Below are 22363 nucleotides of genomic sequence, written 5' to 3'. Positions count from 1 at the left end.
AGGGAAACCCTGACACCGCTCCACCATGGAAGGACCTTGGGGACACTGTGCTGAGTGAGAAGCCAGTCACCAAAGGACACACACTGTGACCCCACTTACTAATAGTTCTCCAAGTCTTAGAGACAGGAAGTAGGTGGTGGCGCCAGGGGCTGGGGGACTGGGGGTGGGCAGTTGTGTGTAATGGGGACAGTTTCAGTTTGTTAACTGTAAACAAAGCTTGGTATTCCATACAGCCATACAAAAGGGATGTATTCTTGGCAGTCCAGTAGTGCTGCCATGGCACATGCTTCATAGGAAGCAGCAGGAAGCCCGTGAAGGAGGAGAGAACAATTCAGGGCGGGGCGTCCCCACCCTGGAGCCCTGGTGTTGACATGGCTGCGAGAGCTCCTGCACGGTCCCTCCGGGCTGCCTTCTAGGTTAAGGTCTCTGTCATAAATTTTGGTGTTTCCCTCCTTTTGACGGAGATCTTGCTCTGAAAACATCACTGACCAGTAATCAGGTCTTCCGACTGGCGTGGTCTTTTGTGCCTCGATACCAGAAAGGGCCCCTTCTAAGTGTCATGTCTCACTTTGGAATGAGGACGCATGGAGCAGAGTAGCTCGTGTCCAGGTTAGACCAGCACTGGGCACAGTGTGACAGCAAGAATACAGAGCTAGCTTTAAAACAACGTGACTGAGCCGGTCTACATGGCAACTTAGCCGGAGCCCCAGCCTGTAGGGGCTGCAGCCGGACTCTGCCTTGGGCAGCAGGAGGCTCTTGATGATATACCCAGCACCCACGAGATTCCCCCTTTCACAGCAGCTTGGGAAATGCAGAGAAGGGCATATTCCTGCCGGGAAGGAGAAACAGAACAAAGTGAGAAGCAACGGTAGGAAATGGCTGTGCGGTCGCTTTGGAAAGTTGTCTCCTTCGGAGACTGCCCGCTTCCATTTTAAGACAGCTGTGGTTTCTGGTCACCAGACCGTGTGCAGTTCCAGCCGGGGCTGGGTGGCTTCTCGAGGTGTGACACGTGTGTGCAAGAGTCTGCTCCCGAGTTCAGCCGCACAGGGGTGCTTGCACAGCTCCTGACGGGGGCCCTTCCAGCCAGACTGGCGGGAATCTGCATGGAGGTGTCTTCCAGTAAACCAGGTCCTCAGATTGCAGAGTGTGGGGTTCGGGGTTTCCGTCTCCTCGGAGCACAACTGTCCCAGAGCATGGCCATCTTCGATGGAAGCAATTAGGCCATCACAATAACAAAGTGTGATTTCTCCATCAACTGTGGATGGAAGGCAGGGGCCAGGTGCACGGGACGTCCCATGATTATGTCCGGAGCAGAGCGTCTCTGAGCCCAGAGGGGAGGGTCTGGGCAAGGCTTTGGGCCCAGGTACTTGGAGGCTGCCTACACATTTTACCAGCTGAGTCTTACTAATGTGGCTAGTGCTTTGGACTAAACCTAAGGGTTGAGGGTGGTCATATCGTGAAAGTGTAAAACAGGTCAAATGCACAGCCTTGTTGAAGCACCTGCCTAGTAAAGGGGGTTCCCCACCCCGGTGCAGTTTGAGAGGGAGCCCCACGCATCTCTAACAGGACTTCAGCCCAGAAGAGGCAGCGGCCTGTCCACAGGGAGGCTGCAGGCCAGTGAGAGAACACAGACAGTGACTGGGACATATCTGTACCCCCGAGATGGGGACTGCCTGAGACCCAGTCACCACCCTCCCGGGTCTCCCAGGCATTTAAACTGTCCAGGGCAGTGTGGACCGGTGCCCTGGGCGGGACAGCAAGGGCGGTGCTTTTCACGGCCTTGCTAATACCTCCCACCACTGTGGATTCTCCAGTGCTGTCATTCTGTGAGCGGAGCAGTGGTCTAGGGCAGATACAGGAGTCAGGAGTGGGAACTAGATTCCGCAGGACGGGGGCCTTATCTGGTCTGGTCTAGCTTTCTCCTTTATCAGAGCAGCAATTGGATTTCCAAGCTTGTTTTTCCTTTTCTGGAGCCAGTTGTGGGCCTCTCTGGACAGTTTTCCTAAACTACCCGCTGCGCAAATATCCGTTCAGACGAGGACAGAGGTTTCACGCTGCTGGTTCCTAGCAGCACGGTGACCAGGTGATCTCCTGTATCTTCCAGTCAGGTTTTACAATGTCCTGGGACCATAATAGTAGCTGAAGCAGCAGGTAACAGTATGGCCTCCAACAGTTCCCAAACACACAGGCCACTTTTAATTTTGTTTCCACTGAAAGTAAAGAAGGCATGTTCCACAGCGGTCAAAGTCGTGAGCCTGTCCACAGGCAGACCCACTGTCAGCATAGACGTGGGCAGCCTTCCCAGGCTAAAATACAGCCCACGGGAGCACAAATCTTCCATGAGGCCGGGCTGGTGGCCACAGGGAACAGTGCTGCCTCCGGGACGTCCCAAGGGGTTAGGGCAGCGCCCCAACACAGGTCTTGCCGCTGTTCATTAGACACAGACTTGCTGTCACCAGGAGGAACGGGTATTGCCCACCAGGGAAGGAGGTGACCCAGCAGTGTTACAGTTGGGATGAGCTGATTGGCTATTCTGACGGCTACTGTCAAATTCTAGGATAATTTCCCCCTTTCAGAATAAGAAATTCCGGCACCATACTTCTCTAGGAAGTCTCGGCCTACCAGTGAGTGGGGGTGGGGGCTCAGGAGAAAAGGGTGGGCACCCCTAAAGGGCCTGAACGAAAGGGGACAGGTTCAGAGGCAGGAACCTATGGGGTTGGTTTGAACTCCGAGGTGGGGCTGCTTTACAGCTGTGGGGTTGAGAGTGTGGCTCCAGGGTCCAATAAGGACCGAGAAAGAATCATTCCCAATTTGGAGAAAAGTTTCTCCAAGCCGATTATGAGGGACGGTTGGGAAGAGACCTGTACTTCTCAGAGCCCTGTCACTGGGGATTAGCAGACCTCGGGAAGGCTGGTTAGAGGACTGAAGGCCCCTGAAGGGCTTCCGTTGTGACAGTCTCTTTTCCGGTGTCCTGGCTCTTTGTAGTAATGGCGGAAGCCAGGAGACTTTGGGTTTCGTACAGGTGCCTTCCTTCATTTGCCAGGGCTGAAAATTAAAAATCTTAGCCATCTTCCTTCTGGGGGGCTCACCTAGGTGCAAGCAAGCTGATTGGCCAAATTAACCAAATCTGTAGTGGGTGGGGTTTCCCAGTCCATCTCATCTGAAAGGGGAGGTCTTGGCTCAGCCTGCTAAACACAGGAAAAGGCTACCAGTGGGTCAGCAGCTGAAGGAACACCAGAGTCGTCTCTGAAAACCGTCTGAGGTCGATTACAAGTCACAAGGTCCAGGCTGAGTTCTTTCCCGTCAGCAGGCTTTGGGGAGCTGCTGTCACCACTCAGTGAAGCTCACCAGTGAGTTTTCTAGCTTCTTCCCCAAAATCAGTTTGGTTTTACTCAATCACTTTTGGCATGTTCCCATCAGGCAAGTCTCATCCAGGTCCGAACCAACCAGCATAAGAGCTGGCTGACATAAAGCAGAAAAGCCAGGCGGGCAGGTCTGAGTAAGTGCCACACTCCTCAGTGACTCTGTGTGGCTCCTGTCACCTTAAGAAATTGTCTGGTTGCTTTAGTCCAGGGAAATAGGAAACTTGGGGCCTAAAGGGCATCCTGAGGGTGTCAGTCTAAGGGACAGGTCCTGGTGCGGGGGGAGGGAGCTCAAGGCCCCCAGGCTTTGTCTTTCTCTAATGTCCAGTCGCTCAGTTAATTCTAAAACTGTTGTGCAAAGAGGCAACTTCAGGTTCCTGATAAGGTTTGGAGGCAAAATGCCGCTGCGAACGGGCACCCGTTCAGCGCCAGGACCGCCCAGCTCGGTTTTCAGAAAAGGAAGTTTGGGGATCTCACAGGTTCCCTGCAGTAGCCATTGATGTCAGTTATTTTTGGTCACATCAGTCCATTTAGTTAAAGATGTACATGCAGGGGACTGTGGTTTCTAAACGAATTCGGCTGGGGTCCCTAGAGGAGGGACTGAAAATACTCAGGTACCTGAGATGCCATTTTTCCGAGGCTTTTTTCCAGCACAAGGGCCCAGATGCCCTAAAACAGTTCAAGAAGCTGTGGGCTCAGTACCAGCCAGTGTCACCAAGGACAGCCTGGCCCCAGTGGGGTCGGCCAGCAGCAGAACAGCCAGTTCTGGTAGAGGCAGCCTGCTCCTGAAAGGGGTAAAGGCGGAAGCACACAGTCAGCGGAGCCATGTGGTTCCTGACAGGATCAGACCAATGGCTGGCGCCGTTCCCATGAATGCGACCCAGAAGCTGATGGGGAGTTTGTGTAGCCCCAGCAGCTGCCTGGTCCCTGCGGGTGTCAGGCCAGAGTGCCCACCAAGCCCCCGAACAAACCAGGCCTTTTAACAACAGCAAGCTGCAGACAGTTCCCACGTAAGCCTGAGAGCATGAGGACACAGAAAGCAGAAACCGGCTGCAGGAAGCTGGCCTGTGGCCCCCGGGCCAGGGGGACAGAGCTCTCGCAGCTCTGTGGGCACGGGCACCTGTTTGGCCCCAGTCTGCGCCATCGGGGGTCTTCTCTGGTCGAGACCCCACTAGGCATTCCATCACCAGAAGGATTAATGCATGAAAAGTCCTCAGCTTTTCGGGCAGTGAAACAATTGTGTGACACCATAATGGTGGATACGTGTCGTCACACATTTGTCCACACCACCAGGAGTGATCCTGCCAGGAACCGATGACGACGTGTCAGTGTAGGGTCATCGACTGTACCAAACGTCCCACTGTGACGGCTGTTGACTGGGGGGCTGTGTGTGTGTGTGGGATGGGGAACGAGACTTCTCTGTACCTTCTGCTCAACTTTGCTGGGACCCTAACTGCTCTAAAGATACTCTTTGTTTACAAAAAAGAAGGAAAAAGATTGTTTGGGGAGCCCATTACCTTTTTCTACTGGGTGAGAGGGACAAGCTTGGCTAAGAGGTGGGCTGGGGTTGGCGGAGCGGGGCGCTGGGGGTGAGAGCAGCCTGGGGGCTTTCAGGGCGGGTGTGGACAGGGACCCCCATGAGCAGGTGTGGATGGTGCCCTGTGGGCGGGTGTGGGCGGGGGCCCCCATGGGCAGGTGAGGACGGGGGGCCCCATGGACGGGTGTGGACAGGGACCCCCATGGGCAGGTGTGGATGGTGCCCTGTGGGCAGGTGTGGACGGGGGCCCCGTGGGCGGGTGTGGACAGGAACCCCTGTGGGCGGGTGTGGACGACCCCCCCAGGTGCTCTGGGCCCCCAGGTTGATGGGTGGGCCTTCCCAGTGCTCCCTCCCACCATGAGTGCTGCCCCCACAACGAGGGCACATGGCTTGTAGCTGACCAGCACTTGGGACCTGACGGGCCCAGTGGGTGTGGACCAGACTCGTGTGCTGAGTGCCGGCGGCCCCTCTGACCTAAGCCTTCTCCTCCCACCAGCTGGACATTTTATGCAATGAGGAAATCCTGGGCAAGGACCACACACTCAAGTTTGTGGTTGTCACGAGATGGAGATTCAAGGTGAGGCATGTGACTTTGTGATGATGTGTGTTATCTGACTTTCAGTCTGCTGGGAGTGGCAGCTGCTTTTCTGTGCATGTTTTTATGTGAAAGTTTAGAAATAGTGATCCTGTCACGGGATCGCTGTGAAACGCAGTTACTTTGAAATCATCAACCCTGGAGTCACCAGGCCTGGCTCTGACTCACCCCAGCCCTGCTGGTCGAGGTGACCACCGCCCTGCGGTGAGTGGGGAGCAAGTGGCCACCCTGGAGCCTGAGCACCTCTTTGTGAAACAGGACCCAGATGGGTGGTACCCCGTCTTCCAGGTGGCCGCCCGGGGGTGGGGGAGACAGCCAGGGCTGACCGCGGCCGGGCTCTTAGAGGGCAGGGTCGGGGGGGAGGGGGCAGGGCTCACCCCGGTCACCTGGGCCCCCATCCCCCATGGCACGTCACAGCCGACAGCGTGTGTCCTCATTGCGGTGTGTTGAGCCGGCCTGTCTTGCAGAAGGCGCCTCTGCTGCTGCACTACAGACCCAAGATGGACTTGCTGTGAGCAGGCGGCACGCACAGACTCGGCCGCCGGGGCCCCAACGTGTGGCCGGCGGGACCACGACCGCCGCGCTTTAGGATGCTGCCTCTGGGTGTCCTGCGGACCAGATTTCTGAATAGAGAATATTTATAACTTTTGTACACGAGAACTCACATTCAACGAGACACTACCAGCACCACGGTGGTGACAGCACGGTGGTGACAGCACCACGGTGACGAGATGCTGAGACACTTCACAGTTCACAGAGCTGAGTAGCACTCACCACGTCCTTCAGTTTCCAGACCAGAGTGACACGTGCAGTGGTAGCGTGTTCCTTCCCCACACGTGCCCTTCGCTCGCTTCCCAGGTCTTGCAAATCTTGGTCGTTTCTGTTCAGTTTATGACTTAGGTTTCATGGTAAGCCTCAAACACACTTGTATGTTTATTGAATCCTTCCTAAGTTATTGAAAAAGTATCTTTTTATGAATGACGATATTTATGTTGCCTTTAGTTTCCTGCAGACTCAGAAGACGTGTAAAAACCTAATGTACAAGCGTACCCAAAGAGGTGGCCGTGGACGCTGCGCGTTGCCGTGCGGCTTAGTGGCCCCACGGTGCAGCCCAGCGTCGCCGGCAGCTCCAGGCCCCCGTGAGTGGCCCGGGCTGAGCAGCCCCACGCTGCTTTGCAGAAAAGTTCTGGTTCTTACAGATTACTTTGGTGATTGACTAGTGCAGTGCCACCATTCACTGTCCTGAGTGTTCTCCCCGATTTCATTGTGCTGAAGAGACATGCCGGCGTGGGGGGGAGCTTTTCCTGGGAAGGCGCATCCAGTGGACGAGGGGCTGGCAAGGACACCAGGTCCCCAGACACCCGCCCTGTAGGGGGGACGGCTCCTGTATCCGAAGTGGCTATTTCAGTTCCGTAATGACCTAACAGGCCAGTCACAGGCAGCACACACTCTGTTAGCCCAAGTGTTAACACTCTCTCCTCCCAAGTGTTAATATTTTTGTGGGATTGGAGAATGAACTCTGTGCCAGCATACAAATGTTTGTTCCTTTAAAGGAGCAGCTTGGGACGTGCAAAACAGGAAGGAGGAGAGGGAGCCCTTTTCCCGAGTAGCCACGGTGCTGTCTGCAAGTCCCCAACCCCTGGTGACCCTGTGGGCCGCAGCCCCACCCCCTGCCTCCGCTGGTGTCCTGGGGGCCGGGTTTTCCATGAAGTATTTCCCTTAGTGACTAGAGTTTTTTTCTGCAATTTGCTTTAAAAGTGACAGTTGGGCTCATGGCCATTCAGGTGTGTTTGTTTTCTTCCGCGTCCTGTTTCGTGTACAGGAATGTCAGAAGCAGCTACTCATGAGACCTAACGTTAGTGATGACAGAAACATTCAAGTTAATCCACCCCAAGCGATTGTAATGCAAGGCCTTTAAAGACGTCAAAACAAGTTGTTAGGAATTGGTCAAAATTCACCTCTTTGTTTCGACCCCTTCACTCCCAGTTCTGTTTGGATTGTCCAGTTACCTAAGCTCGCTGTTCACCCAAATCGTTTTTCGTTACTACACAGGGTTTACTGAGTAGGTGTGTATGAGTAAATATTACCTGTCTACCTCAAAACACACATTACTGCTGAAGCGTTCCGTAAAACACCAGTTAGCACAGTGCGGTCTGAAGTGCAACATTAGGACGGAGGTACCTTCCTGTGCGGTGAAGTGAGCACCCAAATTCAACGAGTCCGGTCACGGCTCAGATGCCGTAGCGGGAATAATCTCATGATACATATTTGTAACTTTGTACTATCTTTGAAATCACTTGAATTTGCTATGGTGCTAAGTTGATATATTTAAACAGAGGGAGAGATGGAGGTAAGTGGGAGCCAGTGCCCACGTCACAGCTGGTTGCTGACCACTCTCGTGTGACCCCGCTTTTGTAATCGAGTAACCTGATGAAACCTCAGCAGCAAAAGTACCTATTTTTCTAAGATTTCCTTGAGCAGAATGTTCCCCACAGGTGGGTTCCTGGTGACCTGCCTCTGGTCTGATGCAGCCTCGTCACGAGCTCAGCGAGCCCCGCGGGGAGGGACCGGGCACGTGGGCTCCTTTCATTAACATCAAAAGGCTGAATTTCATTTTTTCCAGCATGAAAATCAGGATCAGTGAGTGGCTGGATCCTATTAGGTTTTTTCTAGCAGATGGAGTTACCGTGAGGTCGTTGTCACAGCTGTTTGTGCTGGTGAAACAGGCTGTCCTGTCACCGCCGTCACCGCAGTACGTCCTGTCAGCAGCAGTGGGACCGCCACCCCGCGCTCAGTCCCACCAATACGGTTTTCATGAAAATAGAAAATTCAGATAGAATATATAATATTGAATTTAAGATTTGGGGGGTTAAGAAAGAAAACTTAACTTTATAAAATTATTTATTCTATTTTAAGCCGTCTATCATATTTTCCCATCCAGTTGTTTGGTTTCAGTGGTCCAGCTTTATTTACAGGCATATAACATGAAATTGTGAGATGTTTTGCAAGCTTCTTTTTACTTTGAGTCGTTTTGATTTGTTGTCGTCGTTCTCTGCGGATGAAGAGCTTTGCTCATGCTTTTGTGCAATAGGCCCCGCGTGCGCTCGTCAGATGCTGTTCCCGGTAAAGGGCGTCTCCTGCGAGGGAGTGTGGGTGGGATTGCAAAGCCTGTACCTTCAGCCACATGGGTTTTCCTTTCTCATTGTTGTTATTGTGAGAACGCCGTTACTGGGCTGTGCGTGTGCCTGTACAGTGTACCCATCAGCAACATTTGAAAACAGTGACCCAGCAGGCAGCTGTGCAGTGACGTGCAGCGCTCCCTAGCCTGGCCGCACGGCTGCCGTGGCTTCCAGGGCCCTGGACATGCAGAGGTGACGGGGCTGCTTCCCGCGACCTCCCTGCCCAGTCTTTAGAAACCATTTAGTTTTTCCCGAGAGTGCAGGCATTTTCCAATGATTTAAAATGTGTCGTTGGGTCGAATGTCCTGAGAATGAGCCAGCTGACCTTGACGCTATGTGTGGACATTTGATGTGTTCTCAGGACATCGAAGATGACGGGAGTGCAGGTAGCAGGTCAGAAGTCCAGTCTGTTTGCTCAGGAAGTCACACACACTCCAGCCTCACCGGCGACCTTAGCCCGATCCCCCAGTGTGTGTCTGCCTTGCTAGCGAAGTGAACTGAGCACGTTGGGATAAGTAGATGAGGAAACATCACTCACACGACACCACTGTCTTTACAAAGACTGTCCTGCCAGCCCAGGCGCCCCTCCCTCGTCAGCGTCCTGGGTGACTCCCCGGGTCCCAGGGCACATCTGAGGGATGGACTGAAGTCTGCGTGTCCCCTAAAATGTGTGTAGCGTTACTGTAAGTGTCTGTTCCAACAACTTAGAATTGGGAATAAGAAAACCGTGTTTTCCCAGACGGTGTAGGGTTTAGGTGAGAGCTCACCACCAGCCTGCTGTCACGCGTGGCACCATGGCAGCTGTCGCGGGTTATGGAGATGACAATGCAGATACATATTTTTGACTGTTTAATTTGAAAGTTTACATTTTTTATGCTTTGTGTTGGTGTGTAATTTTTGTACTATTGGTGGCTAGTTTTTGTCTAAAATCTTTTTTGGAATATTGCTTAAATGTTTTGATTTTATGACAGTGAAGCTTGTATTCAGTGTTTTGCCAATTAATATTATATGCTTGTAATAAAAGCAAGAGAAAAACTTAACTAAATTTTTTTCAGGCTGGAGATGTATTATCTAGAGCATTTGAAAGAGCGTAAGATAGGTGAGCTGTTGGGGACAGTGTGAGAACAGCCCGGTCCCTCCCTCCCCACAGCCCTGAGCCCACAGCTCAGCCGCCTCACTCCACATGGCCTTCTGATGTCACCTTGGACGCAAAAATTATTAACCTGGTGCAGTATTTGGTACCAGAGTTTTGGTGGGAACCATGTGTAAGGTCCCCTCAGTCACCTGTTTGCTTGGAGCTTGTGTACTGTGGCTTAGAGCTGGTGTGCCTGCAGGAGACCGGGGCCGCAGCCGGTGCGGTCCAGGGGCAGCAGACCCCGCGTCCAACTCCAACAAGAGTGCAGGGACGCCCACCACACTGGGGACACACCTCCACATGCCCCCAGAACTGTGTGAGTCTGGGCACCCCAGGGGCCCCACCAAGTCGGCACTTGAATTAACCATGACAGACCATTTGGAGGGGGGAAGTACTGTGCTCAAAACCTCAGGGGTTTTTTTATTATTAAAAACCTCAGTTTTTTAAAGGTTAAGTAATTCTCAGCAATCTTGAGAATCTGAGTTACAAAAAGGGAGAGTATGGTGACCAAAATTATGTTGGCTCATGGGTTTCAGATCAGTAAACTCCAAAGATAGGTTTAGTCTTAAGAAACTGACATAACCGATTTTATTTATTTTCGGTAAGTCATTTACTCCATCTTACGAATGTCAGAATATTGGTCATAGCCACATGTAAATGCTCCTGTCATTTAGATACTGGAATAAAATGCAGGGGAGTCTCACAATGAGGGCCCCCTTGCTGGTCGTTCACGTGGGCAGGTTGCGAGGTCTTGTGCCCAGTCTCCAGGTGAGGTCCGGGGCACTGGGCGTCTGACAGCTTTGGGCAGACCATCTTAGCTCTGCCCGCAGACCTGGTCGTCATCCCAGGAGAGGCAGCTCTGGGGACGGGTGAGCAGGCCGTTGAGCGGTTCTGGGTTCTGGGTGCTCCATGGCCTCTGCAGACGGCAGCGTGCGACCCTCTGCTGCTCCCGTGTAGCTTTTGCGGGCGCCTTTGTGTCACCAGTGTGGTTCTGTGTGCACAAAAATGTACAAGGCCCATTAAACCGTAAGTGCCATTACAGATACGTGACTGCGTGTCTCCTGAAGGTAACAGGTGCACAGAAGAACCGGTGTTGGTGCTGCCTCACGGCACCTGCCGTATGGCCAAGGATAAGTCTCCCTCTGACTTTCGGTCCTTCAGGATGAAACCTCCAGCGGGTGGGACTAACCCCTCCTAAGGGGCCGTGGTGGGGTGGGGCCGCCCGCTCCACACCGCTTGCATCGCGGTGCCCCTTTCACTAGAATGACGGCGTCGTGTGGCCCTGTCCTAATTACACCGAAATACAACTGCGCACACAAGTAGCAGCCCCTGCAGAACGCAGAAGGCCACTCGGCACCTTCTGCTCCCGTGTCCTGGGAGGGACGTGTCACAGCTTAATTGTCTGGATTTTATGTGGATGTACATGAACAGGTTACTCGACCATTACGTTTACTCATGTGGCTACGCTGTGCTGGGCACTGTGAAAACAGTACCTTGTTCAAGAACATTTTTAGTCAAAAATCTTTTGAAGGGTAAAAGGCTCTGGCCTTTATAACAGACGGACCAGCTGTGAAAAGTGCTGGGACTGAGAACAAACTACTGCTGGCGGCTACATCTTCGTCCACTAACACCTTGGGAGGCCCAGAACGGCGTGAGTTCTGAGTTCCGGTGGCTGAATTGGACCCCTCCATTGTCTGTAGGACCCCAGGCTCCGAGGGTGGGTGGGGGTGGGCCCAGGCCCCTGAAGGATGGAGGGGGGGTGGTCCCCTAGTGTTTGCCCCCTGGTGTTGGCTTTTTGGCGCCCACCGTGTGGCATGTTTGTGTTCAGATCCACTTTCACAATCTCCAAAAGAGCTTCCACGTTGTCTTGAGAATTCTTACATATTTCTTGTCTGGTTTGTGTCACTTGTCCCTCAGGGCATGGCAGCCTGGCCCACACGTTCGTGGGTTACTGTGGAAAGAGAAGACACTGACGTTGGTGCCGAGCTGCTGCGCTGAGGCCCTGGGGGCTCTTGTCCACGTGGTGGCCGCATCCCAGCGAGCACTGAGCCTCTCTGACACGTAGCCCTTTGTTCCTTTGTGGTTCGAGCCCCCTCCTGGGGCCTCTGGGAAAATGTTAGGTGGTGGTGACAGCAAGCACACCGTGTTTCGGCTTTAACGGGAATAGTCAGTGCCTCCACTGAAGCATGATTGTTTTTGTTGTTTTGTTTTATTTTGTTTTAAGGAGGGCGCAGCTCACAGTGGTCCATGTGGGGAAGGAACCGGCAACCTTGGTGTTATCAGCACCACGCTCTAACCACCTGAGCTAACCGGCCACCCCCCGAAGCATGATTGTTGAGGCTTGTAAGATAAATACCTCTTACAAGTCGAGACATTTCCTTCTGTTACAGCTTACTAAACATTTTAATCACGAATATGCTAATTTTGTTTTATTTTTTAAATTAAAAATTTTAAATTAAGCTTTTGTTTTTGAAGTTTAACACATATATAATAACTTGTTTCCCCGAAAATAAGACTTAGCCAGACCATCAGCTCTAGTGCATCTTTTGGAGCAAAAATTAAGACCCAGTCTTATTTTACTATATTATATGACTGAGTCTTATATAATAACATAATATAATATAATATAATTAATATAATATAATACAATACTGGGTCTTATGTTAATTTTTGCTCCAAAAGACGCATTAGCGCTGATTGTCCGGCTCGGTCTTATTTTCGGGGAAACAGCATAGATTCACGTAACGGCCACCACTGTCAGGACACCGAGTGCCCCCTCCCCTCCAAGCCCTCAGCCTGCCCTGTGTTGCCACACATGCCCCCCCCCATAACTCTGGCGGCCACTGATCCCCTGTGTTAAATAATGCTGGCTTTTCAAGGTGCCGTATAAGCAGAGTTGTACACATGCAACCTTTTGAGACTAGATTCCTTCCCAGTGACACCATCCAGGCTGCTGCACGTATCAGGATTTCCCCTTTTTCATTGCCAGGTGGCATCCAACAAGTGGATACACCAACACACATTCCAGTCACATGGCAGAAGGCTTTTGCATTTTCAGTTTTCGATGATCGTTAATCGAGCAGCTGTGCACACTCATGAACAGGTTTGCGTGTGGACAGAATATTTCGTTTTTCTACAGTAGGATTGCTGGGTCACATGGTGAGTGTCTAGCTTTGTAAGCAAGCTGCCACTCTGTCTTCCCGAGGGCAGGCCTGAGAGTCCAGGCACGTCATGTCCTGCCCTCAGTGTTCGCTGGGACCCTCGCCGTCTTTGAAGGTGTGACAGTGTCTCATTGTGGCGTGGCCTTGCATTTTCCTGACGGCCACTGGTATCATAGCAGTGCTCATTGGTCATCGGGTCATCTTTGCTGCGTGTCTCTTGTCCACTTTTGACTCACTTATTTTCTTGTTGTTGAGTTTAATTGGGTGTGTGGTTTGCAGATATTTCTCCCAGTCTGTAGCTGGTGTTTTCATTCTTTTGACACTGTCTTCAGCAGATCAAATGTTTGTAATTTTGATGAAGTCTAGTTTATCATATTTTTCTTTTATGGATTATGCCTTTGGCATCATGTCTAAGAACTCTGTCAAATGCTGGGTCACAAAGATATTGTCCTGTTTTCTTGTAAACATTTTAGTGATGTTTTACATTTATGTGTGACCCGTTTGCGGTGATTGTAAGGGGTAAGGTTCAGCTGCTTGCATGTGGACGACCAGTTGTTCCATCAGCATTTGTTAAAAAGACTGTCCTTTCTCCACTGAACTGCTTTAGCACGATGGTCAAAGAACCAATTGCCCTATTTATGTGGATCTGTTTCTGGACTCTAGTCTGGTCACTGACCTGAGTGTCTGTCCTTTTGCCAATGCCACACTTGATTATTGTTGTGTTATGGAAAACATCAAAATTAGGTAGTATGATTCATGTTTTTCTCTGTAAAAATTATTTTAGCTGTCTTCACTCCTTTACAAGTAATTGAGAGTCGTCTTATCTACAGCTAGAGTGTCCTGCTGGGATTTTTGAAACTGAGTTAATTCTGTAGATCACTTTGGGGGAGTTTGACCTCCTGACTGTGGATTCTTCCAGCCTATGAGCATGTTACATCTCTCCACTTATGTGGGTCCTCTTTAGTTTCTTTTATCAGCATGTTGTAGTTTTTAGCATATAATCCTGTATGTGCTTGGTTAGCTTTATATCTAAGTCTGACTGCCAGCCTTTCTCTCTCCCTCTCTCTCTTTCTTTCTTTTAAGGAGGCTATTGTTTTCAATTTCAATTTCCAATTGTTCATTGTTTTATTTCTTGTATATAGTAATAAGATTGATTTTTGTGTGTTATCCTGTGACCATGTTGTTGTACTTTTGGATTGGTCTGAGATTTTCTACATAGAGAAATGTGTGCACAGGGGAAGTTTTATTTCTCCCTTTCCAACCTATATTACTTTTATTTCCTTTTCCTGCCTTATTGCATTAGGTAAGACTTCCAGCATTGAAGAGGAGTGGTTAGAGAGGACATCATCAGCTTGTTTCTGATCTTAGGGGGAAAGCATTGAGTATTTCACATTACGTGTGATGCAATCACACAGTTCTGTGCATTAAAATTCATATAGCTTTACATTAAAAGGAAAAAATCTATATTCATGTATAATAAATTTCTTAAAAGTATAACTATCAGCAATGAACATTGCAATTTGAAATTTAAAATACAGTACCATTCACATTAGTACCAAAAAGAACAGAAATACGTAGGTATAAATCTAACTAAATATGCACACAATCTATGTGTGGAAAGCTGTAAAACTGATGAAAGACATTAAAGAAGGTCTAAATAAACGGAGAGATGTTCCATGTTCACGGATAGGAAGACTCAATATTGTCAAGATGTCAGTTCTTCTCAACTTGATCTATAGATTAAATGGAATCCCAGTCAAAATCAAGCACATTATTTTTTGGATATTGACAAACTGCTTCTGAGGTTTATATGGTGGCAAAGACCAGGGACAGCCAACACAGTACTGAAGGAGAAGAACAAAGTCAGAGGACTGACGCCACCTGACTTCAAGACTTACTATAAACTACAATCATCAAGACAGTGTGGTGTTTGGTAGAAGAAGAGATAAATAGATTAATGGCACAGAATAGAGAGCCCAGAAATAGATGCCCTCCTCCCACCATAAATATAGTCATCTCATCTTTGACAAAGGAACAAAGGTGATACAATGGAGAAAGGACAGTCTTTTCTGCAAATGGTGCTGGAACAACTAGACATCCACGTGCATAGAAAGAAACTCAACACAGACCTTACACCCTTCACAATAATTAAATCAAAATGGATCACAAACCTAAATACAAGGTTGGACAAGTTCACAAAGTCATCCTAGAAAAAGTGCTACATACCTCACTGCTGAATATCACTACAGTCACCTTCCAAGTACTCCCTTTGGGAAGCTATGTACCGACGCCAGTGCCTAGTCCTCCCTTCAAAGCAATTTTGGAACTCTTTTCCTGGAATGGCCATCAGAGCTGTCATCGTATTACCCTTGATGTCCTGAATGTCGTCAAAATGTCTTCCTTTCAATATTTCCTTTAACTTCAGGTAAAGAAAGAAGTCATTGGGGGCCAGGTCAGGGGTAGGGAGGGTGTTCCAATACAGGTGTTTGTTTACTGGCTAAAAACTCCCTCACAGACAGTTCCATGTGAGTTGGTGCATTGTCGTGATGGAAGAGCCCTGAATTGTTGGTGAAAAGTTCAGGTCGTCTAACTTTTTCATGCAGCCTTTTCATCACTTCCAGATAGTAAACTTGGTTAACTGTTTGTCCAGTTGGTACAAATTCATAATGAATAATCCCTGTGATATCAAAAAATGGTAGCGACGTCGTTGCAAGATGTTCACGCACTTAAACTGTCAGACCTCATATAAAATGTAAAAGTATAAATCTGATCTTCTAGAAGGTAACACAGGAGAAAACCTAGATGACCTTGGGTTTGGCAATGACTTCTTAGATACAACACCAAAAGAGTGAAAGAAAAAATGATAAATTGGACTTCATTAAAATTAAAAACTTCTGCTCTGTGAAATACACTGTTAAGAGAATGAAAAGACAAGCCTCAGACTGGAAGAAAATATTTGCAAATAACCAATATCTGATAAATGACTATTATCCAAATGACTGTTACACAAAGAGCTCAACAATAAGAAAACACACACACAAAATGGTCAAAAGATATACAGATGACAAATAGCATATGAGTAAATGCTCAAAATCATATGTGGTTAGAGTACTGCAAATTATAGCTATGAGATACCTGTCAGAAGGGCCAAAATCCACCACATGTTGGTGAGGACGTGGAGCGGCAGGACCTAGTGCTGGGAACGCAAAAGGTGAGGCAACTTTGGAAGACAGTTGGGTGGTTTCATACAGAACTAACACGCTGTCATCATACAAGCCAACATTTGGGCTCCTTGGTCTTTATCCACAAAGCAGGTGAAAACTGACGTCTACACAAAAACCTGCACACGGATGTTTACAGCAGCTTTGCTCAGAATTGCCAAAACTTGGGAGTAACCAAGGTGTCCTTCAGTGGGTGACAGATAAACGACAGTGGAATATTATTAATCACTAAAAGGAAACGAGTTCTCAAGCCATGAAAAGACATGGAAGAACCTTAAGTGCATGTTACTAGGTGACAGAAGCCAATCTGAAAAGGCTGCACACTGTGTGATTCAGCCATATGATATCCTGGAAAAGGCACAACTGTGGAGACAGCACAAAGAGTAGCGGTTGGAGAGATTTGGAAGGAGGGGAGAATAGGTGGAGCATGGGGTTTTTCGGGCAGTGAAAGTGGTCTCTATGACACTATAATGGTATAGATCATTATATGTGGGTCAAACCCATAAAATGTACAAGGAAAAGAATGAACTGTAATATATACTATGAACTTTAATTAACAATGTATCTGTGGGTTCACAACTTTAAAAATGCAGCACAGGAGAGCAAGATGACGAACCGGAGGGGAGTTGAGGGGCCCGTGAGCATACTGTGTACTTTCCACTCAGTTTTTCTATGAACCTGGAACTGCTCAAAAAATAAAGTCTGTTCATTTTTTTAAAAGACAAAAACCCAGTTTTTTAAATGGACAAAAGTTTCATGAACTGAGACTTCTCAAAGGAAGACAGACTTCTCAAAGGCCAACGAACACTGTAAAAATGCTCATCATTAGTCATCAAGGAGGTGCAAAGAAAGCCAAAATGAGAGCCCACGACAAACCCACCAGAATGACTGAAACTTTAAAGGCTGTTATGGACTGAATGTCTGTGTCCCCCCCAAATTCATCTGTTGAAATCCTGCCCCCCAAAGGTGATGGTGCGGGGTGTGAGATGATCAGGTCATGAATGTTTTCAGCGTTCTTACAAAGGAGACCCCCCGAGAGCCCCCTCACCCCCCCCAGGAGAACACAGGAGAGGATGCCATCCGGGAACCCCAGGAGGGCCGTCACCAGACACTGAATCTGCCACCCGCTCATCTGGACTCCAGCCCCAGACGGTGCGAACTCAGCGTCTGTTGTCTGAGCACCCATCTGTCGTATCTGTACTAGGGCAGCCTGCAGGGACTGATACAGACAACCAGTGTTGCTGCAGACATTTTGGTTATTCTTCATGTATTGCCGCTACAACCACTCTGGAAAACAGTTCAGCAGTTTCTTCTAAAGTTAGACAGACACCTACATGACCCAGTGATGTCACCCAGAGGTACTCACCTAGAGAAATGAAAGCAAACACCCATAAAAGGACACACTCATGCTTTGGCCACTCTGTCCAGAACTGGGTGCCAGCAGAGAGTGTGGCGAGGGTTTACTCTCCCCACCATTTCTGAGCCTGGTTTGCTTTTCCTGCCCTGAGTAGGAATGCTGCTGGGCTTCTGATAGCCCTGCTCACCTCCGTGGCCTGAGAGCACAGGGGGGCTGGGCCGCGGCGTAGGCCTCACCCAGCAGGTGTGTGGCATCTGTGCACGGAGCGCACAGTCCTGGAGTCCCTCCCACCAGGCGTCAGCCTCTTCCCTGGCCCCTTGTGGCTTGTCCCCCTGAGGCAGCTCAGACCTTGCTGGAAGGACCTTGCTCTTTGGGGCAGGGAAATGAGAGTGGAGGGCAGCAGCCCAGCACCCCTCTCCCGTGTGGCTCTGCAGAGGAGCTGGGAAGGGGAGCCTGCACTCACCTCTTCTGTATCTTTCATTAGCTGCTCGTTATAACAGTCTTTTAATTTTCTAAGTACATTTTATTTTTAGAACAGTTGTAAATGTGCAGAAGTGTGATGGTAGTGCAGTGTTACCGTCTGCCTGCACCCAGCGGTCCCCATTGTGAGCGTTTTCCGTCAGAACGGCCCACTGTGAAATGTGTGAGCTGACTCATCTTTATTAATTGAAGTCCGGTCTCCCTTCAGATGTTCTCAGTTGTTACCTGATGTCTTTCTTCTGTTCTGGGCTCCCATCAAGGATCCACATGACATTTAGTTGTTGTGCATTCTTAGGTGCCTCTTGGCTGAGACAGTTTCTCAGACATTCCTTGTTTTTGATGTCCATGACAGTTTTAAGGCGTGCCGGTCAGTTATTTTGAAGGATGTCCTGCAGTTGGAGTTATTCTGTTTTTCTCACCATTAGATAGTGTCATGGTTTGAGGGGAAGAGCACAGAGGTGAAGTGCCCTTCTCCATGTGACCCGTCACTGTGGTCAACATTGACCTCCTGGAGGTGGTGGTTTGTGAGCATCTGCACCGCAGTCCACTTCCACCCATGTCCACATGGTGCTCTGCGAGGAAGTTCCTGCACTTAGGGGGGCGGCAGTGCCATGTCCCCGGGGGGGCATTGTCTAGGAAATTGCTTGGAATCTGCATGAGAGATTTGTCTCTTCTCCCCAGTTGGTTTATTTATTCCAATCACTTATCTCAGCGTGCACTCATGGATATTTATTCTGTACTTGGGTTATAAGCCAGCACTACTTTACTTTGCTGTCAGACTGTTCCAGCTTTGGCCAATGGGAGCTCGGCCATCTGGCTACGTGCCTTTGACACACCCCATCAGTGTGGGTTTCTGTTTGTTCTTTAGCATTGCTTTGCTTCCAGGTTCATCTTGTATATTTCCTGCCCCAGCAGTCAGTCAATTTCTCCTGGTTGGGGAATTTTGATTATTTATTTATTTATGTTCATTGTATGAGGAACTAACTGCAGGAGAAAGAATCTGAGGAGTGTCAATTGTCCATCTTAGCCTGGAAGTCGCAGCCAGGCCCAGCCCCTATTCCCTGGCCCCAGTCCTGGACAGGTGAGAGAGGTGCGATGGGCTGCACTTCTCCTTCTGGGGCCCCATGGCCAAGTCCTGGTGGATACGTGTGGACAGAGGCTGACTTCTGGATGACAGACCCTGGAATCGAGGACTGCTTGGAGAGAATCGGGGTTTTGCCCCCTGGACGCAGGGCACAGGGCCTCACTGTGGGCATCCTCTCGCTGCAGCAGAATGGAGGACCCACACCAAAGATTTGTTCTTAGAGCAAATTACCAGTCAGTGCTTGGGCTGGCCTCAAAGGTCAGTTAATAAATTCACATTTGCCTTTCCAAGGAGTCATCTTTGCACAGGGCCCTTTGGAGAGAAGTGGGGAGACAAAGTGGCAGGCGCTGTGCCCGGGATATCCGTGGCCACCAAGCCTGGGTCCTGCTCCTACAGCCAGGAGCTTCTGCCAGGTCCGTCATTCCACCCCAACCTCCAGGCCTCTCCCCATCCAGGCCGGGCCTCCTACCTCTCCTGGCGAAGTCCTCCTGCGCCCACTACATGGCATAAATCTCAATGGATGCACTCAGGTGCAAGAAACAGTTTTATTTTGTAGAAATCAACCAAAATTCAACTCCCTGCCTCATGCTTTGGGGCCAATAGAAATGCCCCTGGGCCCCAACCATGGGCGCCTAAAGCCGGGTGCCCAGGCCTGAGTGGGCCCTGGGGGCCAGCGGCAGGGAGACCCCGCCAGGCCCCACCCTCCCGGAGGCGCAGGGCGAACAGCGCAGGACTTGGGGTCCCCGCTGAGCCCACACACCTGGCTGTGGGTCGCCTGAGCCCCAGGCTGCGGAGTGAAGCCCGGCTGGCCCGCATTGGTCCCTGAAGCCTGCTCCATCCCCAGCCCCTCCTTAGCTTCCGGGGTCCTGCAGGAACCAACGTGGTCTCCCCTGAAGCTGTCCTCAGATAAGCACGGACCTCGGGGAGGACACACGGGGGAATCGAGGACGGGGTCTGCCGCGGGACCCTCTGACTGCCTCCCGCCCGGCATTGGTGTCTCCCGGGCTCCGATTGGCTAGGCACGCGCCACGGGGGCCTCCCGGAGCCAATCGCGGCGATCTACCTTGCAGACTCTGATTGGCTCAGGCTGGCGGGGTGGGGCGGGGCCGGGAGGGACCCGGAGGCAGCGGGACCCGCCCTCCACCTCCCGCTCCCGGGTCTCTGTGTGCCCTAGACGCTGGCCGGATTTCGCTCGTTGGGTCACGCTTGGCAGGCCAGGTTCCGGTGCCTCGTCGTTTACAGCTCCCAGCTCGAGTGGCACTGGTCTGGGGTCCCGCCCTGACGTCCTTCCATCCTCGGGGCCACTAGGAGAGCACCGCGACAACCCCAGGCCGTCTCCAGCCGTCCCTCACCCGCGACGCGACCCTTAATTGGGAACAGGCTGAGAAACAACTGGAGCGTTTCCAATGCGGACAGGTGGCGCAGACCCAGGGTTCGCTGACCCCGCTGGCTGCGACTGTGGACAGCAGGATTCGTCTAGCTGCGGATTAGCAGAGCTAGACAAATGGGCCTTAATTGCCAGACCTTTAAAAATTTGTGCTCGTGGTTAAGCGGCCTGTGATTCAAGCAGCTCACCGAGTGCAGGTCGCCGGAGAGGAGGGGAGAGGAGACAGCACATTCGACGCAGAGCCTTGCCTGGGGCTGGCTGCGCCCAGGGACCAGAGGGGTCATCAGAGCCGGGCCGTGGAGGACCTGCCTGCCCAGCGGAGGACGAATGTGGAAGGTGGCCCGTACCGAAGAGTGCTTTGTCAAAATACAGTTAAATGTCCACTAAGAATAGAAACTGCCGAGTCCGTGTGACCCAAAGCAAGCGCCCAGGGCAGCTGCTGCCTCAGGCCCCGGCAGCTATTACTCTGCCTGAAATGCTCTCCCACTGAGGTCCACGGGGCCGCCCCTCCCTTCCTTGGGGTCTCCGCACACGTCACCCCCTCAGGAAGTGGCGGGCTCACCGTCGTCTTGGCCCCCTTCTCCTGCCTGGTGTCCTCCACAGAAGGGCTTATGTTCTTGCTTATCACGTCTGCTGCCACGGGAAAAATCAGTTCCAGGAGAAAGGGCCCGCACTTACCCCAGCGCCCAGAACGGGGCTGGGCCCGTGGTGGGCTGTTACCGCGAGTGAGCTCTAGCTTGGCGGCAGCCCGCGGACACTCGCGCCTCAGGTCTGGCCAGGGTTTGAGGAAGGGTGCCGGGTCACCGGGCACATCTGGGCAGAGCGGGGTGTGGCCGGGCTGGGGACTGAATCTCTTGGGGGCTGCGAAGGTTTCCGGGTGGGTGTTGGACCCAAGGGAGGAGGGTGAACAGCTGCTCCCGCAGCAGGCGGAAGGCCATTGGGCGGCTCAGCTGTACTTGGGACTGGAAGCCACCTCCGCCCCCGCCCCAGACAGCAGGACAGGGATGGAAGACCCCCCCCCCCCACCGTGTGCTCCTGGAGAGCAGACCCCCTCCCTGACAACACCCAGCATCTGAGGCAGAGGCAGAGGGGCCTGGCTGGTTCCCTCGCAGCCTTCCGGTCACAGCTGGTGGGGAGGGGTGTAGGGAGGCAAGGGTGGGGGTGAGTGTGGCCCTTATACTTGCTGAGACTGGACAGGCTTTGCCGGATGCTCCCTCTGCTTTCCCAGCCAGCAGAGTGAGAAAAGTCACAGGTGACCCAGACTTGCCGCCCCCCCCTGGAGAAAGGCCCTCAGGAGTGAAGGACGAACAAGGCCTTTCTGGGACCATGAGTAGCTACTGCACCTTGGAGTGGGCTTTTGGGCACGGGAAGGACAAGGGTGGAGGCTACAAGGGACAGCGGGCTGTTCTCTGGGCCCAGCAGATCCCAGAGCACCTGGTAGGGCGTCAGGGCAGATGGGCAGGCACCCTGCAGATCTGCAGTGGGGCAAGGGGGCCTCCCTGAGGGCTCAGGACTGAGTAGACACAGGTCCCTCTGGGCCCCGTAGGAATTTTCAGGGTGGGGCCAGAGGCATGGTCAGCCCAATGGGACCTGAGCCCCCCGGGAATGGCATAGTTGTGGGGAAAGGCCTGTGGTGGAGCTTGCAGGTGGGGGTGGGAGAAGGCCTGAGGAGCTGGTGTGCATTGTACATGGAGCTGCCTTAGGGAGAAAGGGTCAGAGGGGTGAAGCTGGGTCAGGGCGGTCGGGAGACCCTGCGGGGGCTTCCTATCTGGGTGGGGTGGGGGTGAGGGTCGCGCAACGGGGCCGGGAGGGTGTGCATCTGTGGGGTCCCACCAACACCGCCTCCCCGGCAGTCATAGCTGTGG

At 51.5% G+C, this 22363-nt stretch overlaps 1 protein-coding gene across 4 annotated transcripts in view; it reads left to right on the top strand.

The window, feature by feature from the left end:
- PCGF3 (polycomb group ring finger 3) overlaps positions 1-8497 on the top strand; it is a 46007-nt gene extending 37510 nt beyond the window's left edge. For 2 of the 4 annotated variants that reach the window (XM_033105254.1, XM_033105255.1), the window contains 2 exons: positions 5396-5476; positions 5962-8497. In XM_033105254.1, the coding sequence (XP_032961145.1) occupies positions 5396-5476; positions 5962-6009 (129 nt within the window). In that variant the 3' untranslated portion in view covers positions 6010-8497. Of the gene's footprint in view, positions 1-5395; positions 5477-5569; positions 5699-5961 lie in introns of those variants that run through there. The other 2 variants (XR_004422956.1, XM_033105256.1) reach the window with 2 other exon arrangements.
- Positions 8498-22363: the final 13866 nt, after the last annotated feature.

This window comes from Rhinolophus ferrumequinum, chromosome 5 (genome assembly GCF_004115265.2).
Source record: "Rhinolophus ferrumequinum isolate MPI-CBG mRhiFer1 chromosome 5, mRhiFer1_v1.p, whole genome shotgun sequence".
Taxonomy (NCBI): domain Eukaryota; kingdom Metazoa; phylum Chordata; class Mammalia; order Chiroptera; family Rhinolophidae; genus Rhinolophus; species Rhinolophus ferrumequinum.
This window is presented reverse-complemented; position numbering and strand designations above follow the sequence as displayed.